This window comes from Convolutriloba macropyga, chromosome 12 (genome assembly GCF_964194025.1).
Source record: "Convolutriloba macropyga chromosome 12, txConMacr16.3, whole genome shotgun sequence".
NCBI classification, from domain to species: domain Eukaryota; kingdom Metazoa; phylum Xenacoelomorpha; order Acoela; family Convolutidae; genus Convolutriloba; species Convolutriloba macropyga.
In genome coordinates this window covers 14,232,987-14,246,568 of record NC_134479.1, presented here as the reverse complement: position 1 = coordinate 14,246,568, position 13,582 = coordinate 14,232,987, and the positions used below count along the sequence as shown (strand labels likewise).

The following is a 13,582-nucleotide window of genomic DNA, read 5'->3' as shown; positions in this document are numbered from 1 at the left end:
GGTTTTGTATCTTGCGTAATATTGTTTAATAAATATTATCATATTCCTGGCAATTTTTTTTCATTGGCGATCTTGAAATAAAATTGCATACATTTATTTCATGTGATGACTTTGTATGATCAATAGTTTAAATTTTTAATTACAAAGAAATAAGAAAATCATATCTTTTTATTCAGAAAAATTTGAGAGAATATTTGATCCAAACTTTCAACGGACCTTATTAAATACGAAAGTACTTTTTTTAGTGACCAGCGATTGATGTACAGGAACGCTATAGACTGGCTCGATATTTTTGTAAATTGCCATAGAACGACTGAAATTTTTATTGATCAGTGGAACAAAATGAATTCAGTGTCCCCATTCCGATAGGAATTACTATTATCAAAGAACAAGAGATCAAGAGCTTTGCCTCCATCTGTCGGATCTATCTATCTTTAATTTAAAATTAATCAGAGTAACACAACAACAGAAAATACTTTTTGAAAATTTTATCGTTTGTCTTGCGCTATAAATATATTACCTAATAAATTATGCAGCCTATGGTCTCAAAATTTTACGGTTACTTTCTTAGTCTACGGTTACTGTCTACATATTAGTGGGGAAAAAATTTATCCGGTGAAATGTTTCAAGAGAAGGTTAACATTATCCTTTGTTCCTTCTGTAGCATGATCAGCATGAATTATCTAAAACAATTTTTTTAAATCTAAATATAATTGAGTTTACTTTAATAAAATGTTTTGTTAAGACAATCAATTAAAAACGTCTAAACTCAATCCAACTCAAAAAATGCAAAAACCTTTGAAACAATACAACAATTTTGTATTTTTCCTTGTAAGTAAGGATAATCAATTTGTGATTTTTTAGAGTAAATGAGAACAGATATCACGAACATCTACGGAACTTCAAGAAAGAGTTTATTAAAACCAACAAAAGTTTAAAACCAAATAAACATATATGAAACCTTAAATTATGTTTAAGGTTAGTAAAAACAGTATTAAATAAATATTAAAAATAAAAATAAACTGAGGAATAGCAGGAGACGTGAAGCACCTTCGGGTGTTACAAAAAAAGTTTTACATAACAAAGAGAAAAAACGAATTTTTTGCCACTATAAAGGACAAAATAGACTAACGAGAGTGGAGCATGATGAATCCAGTTCCTGTGTGACGCAAGACGTGTCATGATTAAAGCGTGTTCAGAACATTTAAAAAAATTTTTTGGCATTAACTAGGGCACATACAACTTGTTTGCCAAATGCATTTTGTGTGATTCAATTTACTTTTGAGAAGAAATTTTGTGTTTTGATTCAAAAAGTATAAGGCTCACCGGTTCCTTAAAAAGTTAAACTGCTTCTCTAATCTTATGACAGATCAATCTCAAAACATATCAACTGTTAGACAAAAACCCTGGAAATTTTTGTTTTTTTTAACTACGGAAACAGATAAACTGCCAAATCATAATTTCCGTTAATTTTTCTCAATGCTAGCTTGCAGCGTCTTAAAGCCACTTTCCATGATAAACAGATTGAATTATCTCCTTCCCTCTGTTTTTGAAACGCTTCAGGACAAAAATCAGTCACAAACATTAGTTGTTGACCATGCGTTTAGATTTACAGATGCTTATTTGAGGTGATCTTTGATGCTTGTCATAGCGTCCTTCACATTTTTCTCTCAGCAGTACGATTTGTTCTTCAGTAGCTCAACAATTGAATGTCAGTGGGAAGTGGAACAAGGTGTTCCTATGGGTCCAGTTTTAATTTTTCTGGCAATCTTTTCTCCTATTACTGAAAATTAGCACAAAAAAAACAAAACTCTCCGGACAAGACTGGCTTATTTGTGATGGCATTGTTGCAGGTTCCGAAACTGAACTACTGTGTAAATTGACTGAATTTCTAAAAATAAAACGAATAAATTGGGGTTCAGAAGGTATATGCGTGCTATGGAAAACCAGAAGCATCAAGAAAATTGTTATGTTGATCCGGAGTCACAGCGTTGAAGAAATTGGTGTTCTTAATGAACTAGTTTGATGCTTTTGTTTCTTTTAAAAGATTCGATTCTTTTGTTTTTCTTGTTTACCGGAAAGCATTCAAAATGTAGCGGAATTTCTTCACGATTTGGTATAAATCAACTATGATCTTTGTGTTCTTGGTATCCTGTCTTTTTGTTTTGGTTCGCCTTATTTGGTCTACAGCTTGCTATGCAATTCTTCGTCAGACGAATCCAAGAAATGCTTGCAAAAGCTCAATTTTCTTTAGTCCGCAAACTCTTAAGGCATTTTAGTGTTTGAATGTCTGAGGTTCTATGGAACCAGGCATTTTTTAAAACAACAAAACTGGCTTTGGAATAAGAAGATAAGCGAAACAATTCCGACGCAGTTTGTTAATCCTGTTTTCGAATAATCTAATCTGGTAGAAAAACTAGCAGGCCATAATTGAACTGAAGTTATCTCATTGGTTACAACAGAAGAATAATTGGGCGCTTTTGCAACCACAAAGCCATCTCACAGAAGAAGTCGGCAACAACTGTAACTGTCGACTTATGAGAATTTGTTAGGCAAACCAAATTTTACTAGCAAAAAAATCGTGCGCTAACTTTTTCTCTATTGCAGCTCCGGTTTATTTGCAGCTTCTCTTCCAGCTGTGGCAATCTCTATCACCAAAAGAATTTCTTGCTGCTCTGAGATTTTTTAACTGGTGTCAAATTGCACAAAAACGATAAAAAAAAACATTTTGAAACCTATGGACTCTAGATGTTATGGGCGATCCAGCCGTGTCATTCCATGTTTAGGGTATATGATTACTTGTCGAGATTGTATACAAGACAGAATCATGTGAGTTTGCTCAAGCGCTCAATTTTTGCCAATCTTGGAGCAGAAGAGTTTTTCAGCTGACAAGAATTTCATACCGGGCTTCATTTTCCTACCTGTATGGAATGCAGTTCAGGCAGCAACGCTGGACGTTAACTTCATTTCTGCCTTGAAACTGTATTTTATCTCAAATGCGGCAGAGAAATGCTTTTTTTTACTGTGAGCTAACGAATTCACAAAGTACTAACAGTACGCCCAATGTAGCGAAGTTGAAATTATTTTCAATGTTTTGGTTTTTGAGTTGTTTGGGGGTTTTTCAGGGATAGTTTTTAAGAACCTCAAGCAAATTGCTCTCTTGACTGATAGCAGAAATTCGTAGCCTTCTGGTTCATCTCTAGATTTCAATAGGTTTTCTTGATCGGTCTCTGCTATAGCAATTAGCTGGTATGCAATCATGCTGCTGCAAGAGATGAGAAATTATGGCCAGATATGAAACGAGATCAAAACTTTGAATCGTTTTCTCACCCAATAAGAGGGGAGTCTTCTTTGAAAAAACTGTCATCTAATGAGCGAAGACAAGCAACACTGAGGAGTGTTGATGTCTTACCCAGCTCCTCACTCGCTGGGTGAGACATCAACACTCATCAGTGTTGCTTGTCTTCGCTCATTAGGTGACAGTTTTTTTCAAAGAAGTCTTCCCTCTTATTGGGTGTGAAGACGATTCACATTTTTATGTATTATTGTATGGGTCGTTAGTCTGTATCGGAAAAAAATTTGGAACGAGAGCAGGAAAAATACGTCAAAGATTTTTTTCCAAGAAGGTTGCACGAGTATTTTTAACTGGTTTGAGCTGAACTGGTAAAAACAGACAATAAAAATAACGGCCGGCTATAAACTAAAATTTTATTAATTTCAAATAAACTATTGATTTTTTTTTAAAATGGATGTGATAAAGAATTGCAGTGGTGTTGTTTTTATGCATATTCTGAAACAAATTAAGACGTGTCCACATTTTCTATGCAGTTCTTAAACCTTTCTTGGAAACATTTTTATGCTTTCCTTGCAAATAGAATTTAATTCGTCGGGTTTAACCAATTGATATAAGTTGCGAAATACGGACAATTTTTAATGAAACAAATTGTGAAAGTGTGGAAATGTGTTGCTTTTCAGTGGAAATTGCGAAGAATTTTTCTACTGTACGTTGTTGAAGTTCCTTAATGAAAAAATTTTGTAAAAAGTTGTACATTATGAAACAAATCACTATGAGTCATAAAAGCCTTTTAAGATTTTTTGATAATCCATTTCGACTACAAGGCGTCGAGCGAATACAGCGAAGGCGATATTTTAAATGAGCACGATCGAACTGCCAAATTTCTCGGAGATTTTAGTCTGCAATAATACTTCGGATTCTTCTAATTGATACTACCTTGAAAACAATTGTGTTCGTGCTTTTAAATAAAATCCTCATTTGAGTTTATCAAATCAGTCTGTTTGTTTTTCTCATTCACATTTATGTACTCTGATCAAACTAATTTACAAAACTGTCATTAAAATCATGTGCATTTGCGGAAAATCAGCAAAAATTGATTTATAATAAATATATTTTTTCTTTTTCATTTTGTACTTTCAGCCAAACGCATTATCCAAAAAACCAAAATCCGCGGTAGTCGGTTGTTTTTATACAGCGATATTTTAGAGTTTTGATGTTTTTGGGGTCTCTTTTATATCACGAATCCAAGCACAACAATCACAGAAAAACTATCAAATAAACATATGAAACGATTTCACTCAAAGTTGGAAAAACGTGAGTAATTTTTGAGAATAGCGTCAAAAATCTTGAGTATTAAAGTCAAAGCCATGATTTTCGGATCCTGAGAGGTTTTAGCACTCTTAATTTTGTCAGAACTATAAGAGGTTATATATTACACGTGTAGGCGATCTTCCTATCTTAAAGTATTTCTGATTCGATATTCTGGCGGACGTTTTAATCAAATAACTAACTTTTTGAAATATAGCCCTCCTGAAATAGCGAATTGTTCAGATAAATTTACCTTCAAAAAGCAAAGTTAATCCGACGCGGCTAATACTTTAGGGCTTTGAATCCTGTTTCACGTTACTATAGTGAGCTGGGCAACTTTTACTCTATTTGGGGGTTCGTGATTTATTACTTGCTTCCTAATATTCACTTTATCCCTTGGAATTGTAATATATCTTTATTGTATATTGTTTAATCAAAAGCCCGCCGTCGCGTTGCTTCAATTTGTTGCCCACTTTCTAACAAGATCAGAATTCTTAAGACCCATCTCAGCTTTGTCTTCTTTCCTTACTTCCCTCTACTCTTTTTTGACTGGCCGTCAAAACCGCCGAACTGTCTCAAAGCAGACAGAGAATAATTCATTTCCAATCTAAAAACCTCGGCTGTTAGCTTTCCTTAAAATTCCAAAATCTTTAAAACTAGAATTTATATTAAATTGGTTATCGCGAATTTATAATTTAAGAAGGTGAGAATTTTTGTTATAACTTACATAACTCATAACTCAAAGTATATATCTCAAAATTTTGCATTTTTTTGAGCCTGTCAAAATTGCAACCATCTAAATTTGTTGCTTGAGATGTAAATTTTTCTAAGAAAATTTGTTTTAATTTAAGACAGCTAAAAGCACTAAAAATGTAAATTTAACGAAAAAAAACTGATATATTACGATATATTGAATGCTCTTTATTGTTACTGTTTCGCTTTTTAAAAACATTTTAAATTCAGAATTTTCGGTGAAGTTCTGAAAACAGTTAATTCATACCCCGACAGTACAGGGATATCTGTATTCAGAAACAGAGTCATTTCAACAAGAAAGCATTTAATCTACGCCCACCAAATTTTCCAAGGTTTGGTCTGTAAGCTTGTTTGTTTTGAGTTAAATTATTGGGTGTAATCTTCAGTCGTGTTTGTAACAGTGCCTTAAAAGGAGTACCACCTAGCCGTTGTGCTGCTTTTGTTATCAATTAATTTTGGGTGTGTTGATTCTTTTTTTTGGTTTTGAGGTTTGGTGAATCCAATTAACAATTTTTCATTTTGATATTTTGGGTATTCAAGAGAAACGCCAGTTTTTTTCATCTTCCTTATTTGAGGAAACGAACAAAATTAAAAACCAACTTATGTTATTCAATTTGCTGCTCAACATTATTTTAAAAGCAGACAATCATCACAAACGAGATGATTTTACGAAAATTTTTGGAGTTTTCTGAAATACGTTACACACAAAAGTGGACTGAAAGTATCGAGTGGCTCACTGAAACGTTTATGAAGTCGGCTTACATAATATTATTTCTACGCCCAAAAACACGTTGTTATCTTAACAAAAAGCATCATCTCAAGTTCAAAATTAAGTAAAATTTACAAAAAACTAAAATCTACCGTTTTTATCCAGTTTATTGGAAAATATGAATTAAAAAAAAATGACGGAAATTTTAATAAGAGTTTATAAATAGAAGTTAAAAATACAATATACAAATCATTTTCAAAATAGAATATATACTTCAACACTTGATGTTCTTTGCATAATTTCGTTACATCATAGTTTTTTAGTGCCAATGTGGCAGTGGTTGAAAAATCGCAGAAATTTGGACGTATCTGGAAATTGAAACTTTCATCAGTTTACAGATCTCGTTATAATTTATCGATTTTATCCTTCAATTCATTTTCTCACCTTTTGCCTGTAATTTTTACTCGCAAGTTTTCTCTGTATGAAAAACGTGGCAAAAAGTCTGGACAGAGCTTTGTCTGTTATGATTATCAGAGCTAACGATGTCCGATGTCATTTATACTCAAGCACTGTTAAAACTGACTTGGGGAACACTAAATGGTCATTGATAGATTCTACTTTATTTTTAAGTGAAACTATTTGGAACTGTTCGCCTTTTGGATTCATATAAAAAATATATGAAAACAAATTTCAATCAAATTTTATTAATTTTTCTTTCTTGAAAGTTCGCACAGTTTGCTCAATTGTTTCAATTTCAGTGGCAACCAATACGTCGAAGTACTCAGGAAAAGCTTCTGGAACCAAACCTATAAGTTCCTATTTTGCTAATAAGTGGTTGGTGATAACATTTCTAGAAAAATTATTTAAATAATGGAAACCTATAAGGATAAAATAAAAAAATTATTTTTTGAATTGGAATACATCGGAATGAGATGAGAACTGCAAATTGCAATCTATTTGCTATTTCAAATAATTAGGATTAACTTTTTAAAAATTCTCTATATGTGTCTTGGAGTGTCTTGCTTCTGAAAAATTTTCAACATCTAAGCAGCAAGGAGCTGCAAGGGATATTTTCATGCAAAACGATTAATATCAACCACATATTTGTAATAAGTTTTTCATCATCGTGCAAGTTTAATTTTAATTTATATTTAGTTTTTTTCTGCCAGATGCTCGAGAAAACATTTATCTCACTTTCTTGAAAACATATTTTGCACTCAATTACAATTAAAAAGCATTATGATAACTTTTTGTTCTTTGCGACTTGTAGCGCAATGTTATGACGATTATCCAGCTATTTTGATAAATGTTGACCAAAGTTTCCATTTTCATATTCTATCCATTCTGATTTTTTAGATAGAATATCTCAAAATTTTTTCCTTGAAATAGGAACTTGAATCGGAACGATCAGCTTGATAAACAAAACGAGGGTCCCGGTAAACCCCACTAGGGCCACAAAAGTCTTTAAGTTGGTGTAGTTGATTACCAATTCGAATGATCAAAATTTAGATTATGGTGATATTGTATACTTCAAATTGGTGTGCTAAAAAGCGCGCTCGATTGTACAGAGTTGCTGATTGAGAAGATCGTTGTATCATGAATCTAGTTTAAACTGCTTTCTCTCAATTCTTATAATGCTGCCAGTTAACTTCGTAGTTGCAGATTTTTACATGATATTCATCTCTTGCAAAATTTTTTCAATAAAATGCATGGCCAGCGTTGCGTTCTGAAGGCACACTCAATTCCTAAATTTTTTTGGAAAAACCCCTGCGACTTCCTACATCCAATCTCTGTTCAAAGTTTGGTGAAACTTAATTTCTAATTAAATTACTCGATAGATATTTTCCGGATTTTTTTGCGGTTTGCTCTTCATTTTCTTCATAAAAGCATTCAAGTATGTTTTTGTTGTTTACAGCCCACGAATCTTTTTAGAAATAGATTTAGATAGATAAAATTCCAACTTTTCTGGTGGGAAAATTTGGCTTTAACATTTTTATGTTAAGAGTTCCATCAAAATAATATTTCAAGCCGGTCATACATATATTTCAAATAACCGGACATGCAGATTGTTTTTGAACAGCTCTAAAACGGTGCTCAAACTGGCAAAATGCCTCCTACCATCCTTTCGGTACGGCGCTAATCGACTTCAAAAATCAAATTAAATGTTGTTGAAAACGAATTCATTTATTTTTATAAAAAAAAACACCAGGGCTGAAAAGATTTCGGCTCTGTGAAACATTCTGTCTTCGTGTTCCTTTCTTTGAAATCGGTGTTTGGAGGTGGTTGTGGGTCACATTTAATTGTTAACTTGTTTTATAACCAGATTATAACTAGATTATAACCCAAGTTACCACGCGAATGAGAACAGGCTCGGAAGAGATACTTCAAATAAATAAACAAACAATAAATAATCAGATATACTTTCCATACCCCAATAAACATTTGCTAATTTTCCTCAGCTTCATTTTGACGTACGAATATACGGAAGAAAGAAATACAGTTTTCGTTTAAAGTTATGTAGTGAACGGTATTTTTATTAGGTTGTGATTTATTTTTTTATAAAGAACAATGTTTTTGAAATCTAGACTTTTAATTATATTTAATAAATTACTTTAAAAAATTATTAATTTAATACATTTAATTCGCATTTCTTAATTTTTTTGAAATGTTTTAAAAATGAAGCTCGTTTTGAGAAATGAAAACTAAACTGAAATATAAATTTCTCGAACACTTTTACATTTATTCGTTTTTATAAAAAAACACTTCTCAAAAACATTTTTTGAACAATTTGTTTTTTCGACGCAATTTTCACATCGGCTTAATAATACGTATAAAGCACAGGCCCAACAGTTCCAACCCCCCCCCCCCCCCCCCCCCACTGACAAACTTTTATCTATAAATATCTATTTCAGTTTCCTTTCAGGAATTCGATAACAGCTCGCCAGCAGACATTACAAGAGACACGGACAATTTAATTTATTCACGCCAAGTCGTTTGAAAATTCACAATTTATTCAACACTTACTAATTAGTTTCAACTTTATTCACAAACAATATATTTACAAGTTATCACAAACATAATTTTTCCTAATAAATTAGCTCTAAGTTGAAGGTATTTTTATTGGAATTAGTCGATAATTTGCCCGAATATTGCCCGAAGCAACAGTTAACCAAACGTTTCATTATTTGTAATAAACAGTTATATAAGCGATTACGTATTGCCGTTTGAAAATTTTACGAGCCACAAAACTCATTTTGAATTCGACATTTATGAACCAAAATTTATATTATAAAATTGCTTCGAGAAATTTAAATATTACTCCGATTTATTGAACTATGAGTAATTGTCGGATAAAGTTTTGCACGAATTCAAAATACAGAATAAACTCAAAATTACAATTTTTTCAATCATTATTTACAAAAATGCCAAATTTTAAATTATTACTTCAAATTTTAGCCATTTTTGAATTTCTTCAGTCAGTTCACAATATTGATATTACTAAACATAAAACTGAAATTTATAACCCGACTTATAACTACTTAACCAAGACTGCAGTTCTGGAAGATGAGTTTAACTACATACGAGACGTGGACTCATGGTGTCGTCGGATTTTGCCCAATTTACCCAAAGTGCCTCGGTTGATGTGCAACTCGTTCCCCAGGTCGACTGTCTTGATGGTCTACGAAGGAACCCAATTGGGCGTCGACAGCTGTCAAGAAACGTTTTGGGTTAGTTATTGGTTCCCAGGGTTATAACCCAGACCGAAATGAGTTTTAATTAGACCTTCCCAGACCGACAGGACTTCTGATCTGACCATGTCCAGACCTTTGTCGAGACATTATTTCGCTCAAAATTTTACCCCAGATTACGTAATATGAGCGCAGAATGTCCTGATAAGCGCGTCTAAAGTTGAGAACCAGAATCTATTTTTTGTCAGGGACCTCAGCCTGTGTTGAACTACTTTAGAGCGCATTATCTGCCTAGATATTTGACGGAAAGCTGGTACTTAGCATACAAAGCTGCATTTTTTTTGTGCGGGCAAAAATTCTTTGTGCTTTCAACCCCATTTATAAAAAAGTTGCACAATATGCCCAATTTTGGCTATGATTTCACCCTTTTCCAATTTTGAGCTTTTTCTGCTGGGCTAAAATCGGCTCAGCTTTACAATCTTCTTTTTTACGGAGACACACAGGCTTTTTGTCCTTTGGCCCGGATTACTTTTTTGTATTTTGGTTTTTTCTTTGTGTAGCGCATTCTGGCAGATTGATATCTTTCTCCGAGAGATACAAAAGAGGTACCAAAAAAGCTCTAAGAAACCAAATCAATCTTTGGTGAAATTTTTTTACGGTTTATTTGTTTCATTTTATTCATGTTTGAAAAAATAAGAAAAAGGGAAAAAGTGACAGTTTTCTGATTATTTGGTTCTCATCTACTGTTTAATAGCCGCACAGCGATAGCTGGGGCTATTATTGGCCTTCTCTTGGTTTTTACAATTCAAAGAATTTGAATTGTATTGGGGCGCTGTCTTTTTTTTTTAAGATCTGTTCACACATTTTCATGATTTTTGAAGTCAAATTGGAGTAGTGATTTTGGTCACGCTGAAACAGGAAATGGAGCGAAAAAGCGAGTGGTTTTGCGGTGTGAAAATTTTTCGCTCCAAATTTAAAGTAGAGTGAGAATACGGTGTTTGAACAAAAATTCGCTTTATCGGTAGTGGTTTTTTGTTCACATGCGGCAATTTCACTTTGATTTTTACTGTTTTTTCGATTTTTTTGATCGGATTTTTTTCCAAATGGTTTTTCCAAACCATTCATAGTCCGTTCTAGGTCTAGTTTTCTGTTTAGTCAATGAAATTTCTTTGAATTGTACGTCAGGACTTGTCCTGCTATGTTTTTTTATTTCGTCGTCATGATTTTTGTTACGACCATATGACGTCAAAACCTTTTTTTGTTCATTCGTTCATGCAATTTCAACTGAATTGCATGTTTGACGTCATTTTTCGCTCTTAGTGGAGCGAGTTTTTGTGTTCATGCGCGTGATTAAATTTTTGGTAACACTTGACTTACCTCACTCTCAAAAATGACTTCCTCACTTTGAAATTGACTTTTTTACTGTTTTTTTAGACTGCCGGTCTACAAATCTATTGCGGCTATTTTCTAACAAACTGCCAGCTATGTTTTTTTGGTTATTTTTTCTCTATAAATTTTTTTATTTCTTCTATTTTGTATTTCTGTAACCTATAATGTGTCTTCAGATTTCGATAAAATGCTCCAAAAATGATGGGTTGGAGCTTGCCAATTCCTTACAAAATTTTGGATCCACGGTCGAATCCACGGTTCACTGGTTACGTTCTAAATTATTTTCTTCTTTTGATTTATTTGTTCGTTTGGAGTTTTTAATCAAGAAAAGTGAAGTTTGCATCGAAACATTTATGTAAGGTTGGTTTGAAAATCGCAGATGAATTTTGTTTGATGGAAGCTAAAAAGCTAAATGGTTGGCCGGGCACACAAGGTTTGGAGCTTGAAATAGTTTTAGGGTCACTTGCCAGAAATCTCTTGTATCGGAAACAGAGTAGACTCAAATAAATATCGGTAAATTTTCATATTTGCTGAACCTATTTTGTTTTTGTATTTGTTGAAATTTTTTGCAAATGATGAACCGCAATTTTATGTCGAAATGCTCACAACCAAGCCTTCTTTTCAGGTTGCCCGTGACTGTCAGTATATTTCTTGTCCGCTCTTATTTCAATTATTTTGATTATTTTTGTCCTTGTCCTATTGTATTTTTGCAAAAAAAAACATTGTGACAAAAACTTTCCCTGAAAGAAGAAGACCAAAAAAATTAAGCTATAAAAAAGTCGCGATTTTGTGACACTTAATTTTCCATTTGGCAGACCGCCTCGCGTAAATTCAACCTTGTGACTCTCCTCAAATTAAAAATTTTGGCAAAAACAAAAAAAAATGGTATGTAAAGAGTTTTTAGGGTGTTTTTCTTATCTATGATTAGCTCCAGGTGTTTTAACTAGCCTAATTTCAGAATTTTCTTCTGACTGGATAACAATCTAGTCATAACAATTCTTCTCTTTTGACTAGATAACAATAATCGGTGAACATTGTTTGATTACTCTTTCCGAATAAAGGTTTTTGTTTTTCATTTCAAGCAGGAAGACCAAAGTTAGATGAGCAGCATCACAGTATTGAGAGTTTTCTTTAAAAAAGATGATTTTTGTAAGAGTCATTTCACGGGCTAAGGACTTATGGACGCAGCCAGATTTCTCATGAGACGAAAAAGTGTTTGCCAATTTACAATTTTTCTAGAGACAACAGATGAGCAACTCTTTTGCGCTAGAAACCGCGTTTCTGTTGACTAAGTTATGTCGCATAACATTTCAACCACGGAAACTTTAATCAATTGACCTATATAGAGGGAACCATTTTTTGGTAATGTTGGTATTCATCTATCATTATTTGAAAATATTAGTTTTCTATTTAAAAAAAAAATGAAAATAATTGTTTACTTAATGCTCTCCCTGTTTTGGGTTGAGAAAGGTTCCTATCATTGGCTCCTAAAACATTTATTCGTAAACTCTTATCAAATTTAAAACTTAATCGATTAAAAACGAAATTCTGAATTTCAAAAACCACTTCAGATATTTAGATAATCGTAATATGGAAAAGGTAGTGTAATTGTACTACGAAGTATAGAATATTACAACATAAATGCTTATTATTACAATTAATTTTCAATTAACAGTTAAATTACAATTAATTTTTATGTACAAAGAAATATGATTATTATGTACTATGAACTATATTATGTACAAAGAAAAGTAAAATAATGATAATCATTCAAATAATTTTGTTCTTTTTGTAAACCGAATGTCCTTCCAAGAAATCTGACAATGTTTTATGATTTTTGGAATCTTACCATGTATTACTACCATGGAATCTGACCATATTCTTAGAATCTAATGATATGGTTATCCATATACATAAAAATTATCGCTCTAACTATTTTTTCTTTAAATGCAATCTCATTGTAAATAATTTCTTGGGCATTTTGTATCTATTAAGTGCATCAAAAAATATTAAACAGGGCCGGGTACATTAAAAAAAGCCCAACATATACTATAATTCCAAATGAGCAACAGAGAATACAATTAAACCAATGAATGTATGATTCTAAAAGTTTTGTTTGTTGTTTTTTTAAATTTTGTAACAGTTACTTTTAAACTGTTTGGTCATATACTGATTTTACTTGTTTCGAAAAATGACCTCATTTAGTGCATTTTTCACCATTTTTCGGGTTAAATTGATGGTTAAAGAACCCACTGATCTCTGGTTTATTTGGATATTGTAACTTCAGGACAGCAAATGGCGCTGTGATGGTCTGGATCCGAAAGCGAGTGAGAATGGACTGTTGGCTCTGTTTGAAACAAGTCCAATTATGCACACGAGCAGCAAAGAACAAGCTATGGTAAGCAGTGTGATCAAATTAATCCAATTAAATTTTTCATC

At 32.6% G+C, this 13,582-nt stretch overlaps 1 protein-coding gene across 12 annotated transcripts in view; it reads left to right on the top strand.

Annotated features, from left to right (window-relative positions):
* LOC142350582 (protein Wnt-3a-like) overlaps positions 1-13,582 on the top strand; it is a 55,831-nt gene that overhangs the window by 12,896 nt on the left and 29,353 nt on the right. For 8 of the 12 annotated variants that reach the window (XM_075402453.1, XM_075402447.1, XM_075402458.1 and 5 more), the window contains exons 2-3: positions 8,989-9,793; positions 13,431-13,541. In XM_075402453.1, coding sequence (XP_075258568.1) covers positions 9,401-9,793; positions 13,431-13,541 — 504 coding nt within the window. In that variant the 5' untranslated portion in view covers positions 8,989-9,400. Of the gene's footprint in view, positions 1-4,509; positions 4,610-4,956; positions 5,307-8,977; positions 9,794-13,430; positions 13,542-13,582 lie in introns of those variants that run through there. The other 4 variants (XM_075402455.1, XM_075402446.1, XM_075402450.1 and 1 more) reach the window with 4 other exon arrangements.